We start from the raw sequence: 3,958 nt of genomic DNA on the forward strand, positions 1-3,958 counted from the left end.
TGTTTTGTTTTTTCATTGTTTCCATTTCTCTGCTAATATTCTTAATCTGTTGACTAATTATATCCATCTTTTCTTTTAAAATTCTGAATTTCATAATTGTGTTTTAGTGTCCTTGTCCACTAATCCCAATGTCTGGGTCATTTTCTGGATTTGTTTCTATTGACTGATTATAATCCCAATAATAGGTGGTATTTTCCTGCTTCACATATTAATTAATGTTTTCTTGTATGTTGATTTTTACAGCATTGTAGAGAGTTTAGTTTTTTGTCTTTTCAAGAATGTTGCATTTTGTTCTGACATATACTTTATTGTATCACTTTGATCTTATCAAGGCCTGGTTTTGGGATCTGTTCTGGTTGGTGTAGAGCAGCTTTTGCTGTATAAGACATAGTCCTTATTCATGAGGTATGCTCTTTCCACGTCTTACCTAAATGCCTGGGATTCTTGGCTAAGTCCAATTCTAGCACTGTACTACTTCCAGAGTCTCTGTTTAACTTTTGGCCAAACAGCAGGTGTTCTCTTGCTAAGGCATCAAGGAATCTTAACTTATGCATCCACAGCTTAGTATTTGGCCAAAGATCCAAACAACCTGCACAGATTTCTGGGTCGTCTTCCATATGCAAATGTTTCCTTCCTAGTACTTTTCTGCAAATTCCAATTGCTTCAATAGCTGAGCTAGACACTCTTTTTTCTCCACCAGCAAGAGCAGGGTGTCTGCTTCTTTTTGTTGCAGTTTGGAAAGCTGGGAGAATGAAGTTTACCTGGTGTGTTTCTCCTCCTTCAGGGATCATAGCCTTATGCTTCCAGTTGTCCAGTGACTGAAAAGAATTGTTTCATGTATTTTGTCCAGTTACATAGTTGTGTACAGCAGCAATGGAGGCATACAGTTGTTACCTGTTACTCTCATGACCAAAAACTGGCAGTCTAGCCTCCTTTTAAAAATACATTTCCATTTTAACTGAATTGCCAAACTAGTAATCTTTTTATAAGTCATATAATTAGCATAAAATTTAGGATATTCCTCAGTTCGTAGTAGTCTTTTCTTAACCTTTCATTTAACGCCTATGTTAATGCAAACCAAGCTCGAGTCAGTCCTTCAACATCCTATACTCCCAGTCGTCACAAGAGGAGTTATGAAGATGATGAAGATATGGACCTACAGCCCAATAAACAGAAAGACCAACATGCAGGTGCCAGACAAGCAGGTAGTGTTTGCTAACACGTTTCCTGTAGACTTCTGCTCTCTTACAGTCGATTGATTTTCAGAATAAATTGTTTCATAATGTAGCTCTAGATTTAGGTGTTGGTGATGATGTGGCAACCTTACTTTCAAGTTTATCACAATTATAGACAGTTTTCAGAGTTTTTACAGTACTCTTTGGTCAGACTGTGGTTTGTAACTGAGCAATTAGACATCACTTAATGAGAATTGGCTGCTCTAAATGTATGTTTTTAGAGTCTCAAGGAGTTAGGTGGACAAGGTCTTTTCTTATTTTTTTTCCAATTTTTAAGTAATATGGAAGTATGGTACTTTACCCTAAAAATTACTTATTTATATTGGAAAACATCCTTTCTCATTTTTTTTAGAATATTGGTACTTTTATTTTGTAGAACTAAAAACATCAAAGGAAAAACAGAATTGTGGTGTACCAGAGGCATTTATAGTGGTTTATTTTTTAAAACATGCTTAAAGTACAACTATTTCTGATTAAAACGAACAGACCAAAAGTTGAAATTTCCTGAGAGCATGAGAGAATTAATTTCTTTCTTTTTTTATAAAAGGAACTATTGGAACCAAAGAATTTCAGAATTGCTGTATATTATTATTGATTTCAATCACAGCTTTTATAAGCAGTGAATTTCTTTGTTATGACAGGTAGATAAGTTTGTCTTTATTTCTCCTTTTATCTGCCAGTGACTTCCCTTTATCACCTTTGATCAGAAGAAAAGGAGGTAAAACAAATGGGTCTGATCATTTACTATCTGTAAGAATGGGTTAGGAAGGCAAATTTAACAATCAGTGGTAAACAAAAATTTACTGATGAATTTCATGGGACCATACATTCTACTTTATAAACTTATAAGACATATTTTAATGTTTTTAAAATTGGAATGTTTTACAGTGAATATGTGCAAATGAGGTATAGTATTCTTTCTTTTTCTCCACCCACACCCAAAGTTTATTAAAATTAATGGTGTATCATAACAATAAGTGAGGTATTCAAGTCCAGGAAATATGGTAATTCTCTTTCTTATCACTCAAGTAGTTGATGCCACCTTCTATTTCTTGCCCTTTTTTGTTTGGGCTTTTTATATACATTTGAGTACTTTAATTATGTAAAGTTCAACTTGTTGATTTCTTGTCAGTCTTTTAGGCTATACATATTTTTAACATTTTTATTTTAAGATAAATGTAGATTTATATGCAGTTATAAGAAACAATATAGAGAGATCCTATATGCCCTTCACTCACTTTCCCCCAATGGTGACATATTACATAATTATAGTAGAATATCAACCAGGAAGTGGACATTGATATAATCTGTCAACCTTATTCAGAATTCACTTTTTTTTTGGTGAAGGTGGGGGGAATGAGGATGGGGTTTCAGGTTTTTGTTTTGTTTTGTTTTGTTTTGTTTTCTGGAGAGAGCATCTCACTCTGTTGCCGGCGTAGAGTGCAGTGGCATCATCATAGCTCACTGCAACCTCCAACTCCTGGGCTCAGGCGATCATCCTGCCTCAGCCACCCGAGTACCTGGAACTACAGCCACAAGCCACCACACTCGGCTTTTTTTTCTACTCTTGGTAGAGATGGGGTCTTGTTCTTGCTCAGGCTATGCTCGGAACTGCTGACTTCAAGTGATCCTCCCACCTTGGCTTCTCAGAGTGTTAGGATTACAGGCATGAGCCACTGCCTCCGACCTAATATTAATTTTTGAAAGTACTTAGACATGATTTGATGGGAGGAATTTGTTGCCATTTTACAGTAGGAAAAAAATTAAAATTTTCAGATCTTCATATTTATCTTTGTTCTCTTATAGGCCAAACAGAGAACTTTGTTAGTATGTGCCGTTTTCTTAAAAACTAACAACCTGAACTTTGTGAGCTCAGAAGCATCATTTATATCAAACTTGAAAGGCAGTTATGAAATGTTCTTTTTCTCCAGGAGGCCTTAGAAATGACTAAGTGCAATGCTATCCTTTGAATTTAGGGAGTGTTGGTGGACTCCAGTGGTGTGGAGAGCCAAAACGTTTAGAAACTGAAGCTTCTACCGGGCAACAGCTGAACTCCCTGAACCTCTCTTCTCCTTTTGATCTGAATTTTCCATTGCCAGGAGAAAAGGGCCCTGCATGCCTTGTGAAGGTAATAAAACCTTTCATAGATCTGACATTGACATGTTACATGTCTCAGAAATTAAACTGGAAAACTCTTAGCATTTGTATTCTTTTGCTGCTATAATGAATCACTACAAACTTAGTAGCCTAAAGCAATACAAATGTATTGTCTTATAGGCTTTAGGTCAGAAGCCTGATACGGGTCTCACTGGGCAAAAATCAAGGTGCCAGCAGGGCTACATTCCTTCTGGAGGATTTAGGGGAGAATCTGGGTTGGGATTTTTTTTTGTTTATTTTTTATTTTGTTTTATTTACCTTCTAGAGGCCACCTGCATGCCTCGGTTTGTGGCCCCTTCCTCCTTATTCAGATCCAGCAATATTGCATCTGTCTAACCATTTTTTTATGGTCGTATCTCATGTGACCATAGCCAGGAAAGGTTCCCGGATTTTAAGGACCTGTGTATGATTACACTGATAATCCAGAATAATCCTCTCTTCTCAGGGTCCTTAATTTAATCACACCTGCAAGTTCCTTTTGCATGTAAGGTAGCATTCACAAGTTCTGAGATTAGATTGTGGACACCTTTGAGTGGACCCTTATTCTGGCTACATAGTGTTCTTAA

The 3,958-nt window shown here is 36.4% G+C and overlaps 1 protein-coding gene across 1 annotated transcript in view; it reads left to right on the forward strand.

Moving 5' to 3' along the window:
* The window catches only part of MCMBP (minichromosome maintenance complex binding protein), an 83,698-nt gene that overhangs the window by 62,360 nt on the left and 17,380 nt on the right, over positions 1-3,958 (forward strand). Inside the window, exons 5-6 of the mRNA XM_012642386.1 lie at positions 1,037-1,205; positions 3,212-3,363. Coding sequence (XP_012497840.1) covers positions 1,037-1,205; positions 3,212-3,363 — 321 coding nt within the window. The remainder of the gene's footprint in view (positions 1-1,036; positions 1,206-3,211; positions 3,364-3,958) is intronic.

Source organism: Propithecus coquereli, unplaced genomic scaffold (genome assembly GCF_000956105.1).
Source record: "Propithecus coquereli isolate 6110/MARCELLA unplaced genomic scaffold, Pcoq_1.0 Scaffold179, whole genome shotgun sequence".
NCBI lineage: Eukaryota > Metazoa > Chordata > Mammalia > Primates > Indriidae > Propithecus > Propithecus coquereli.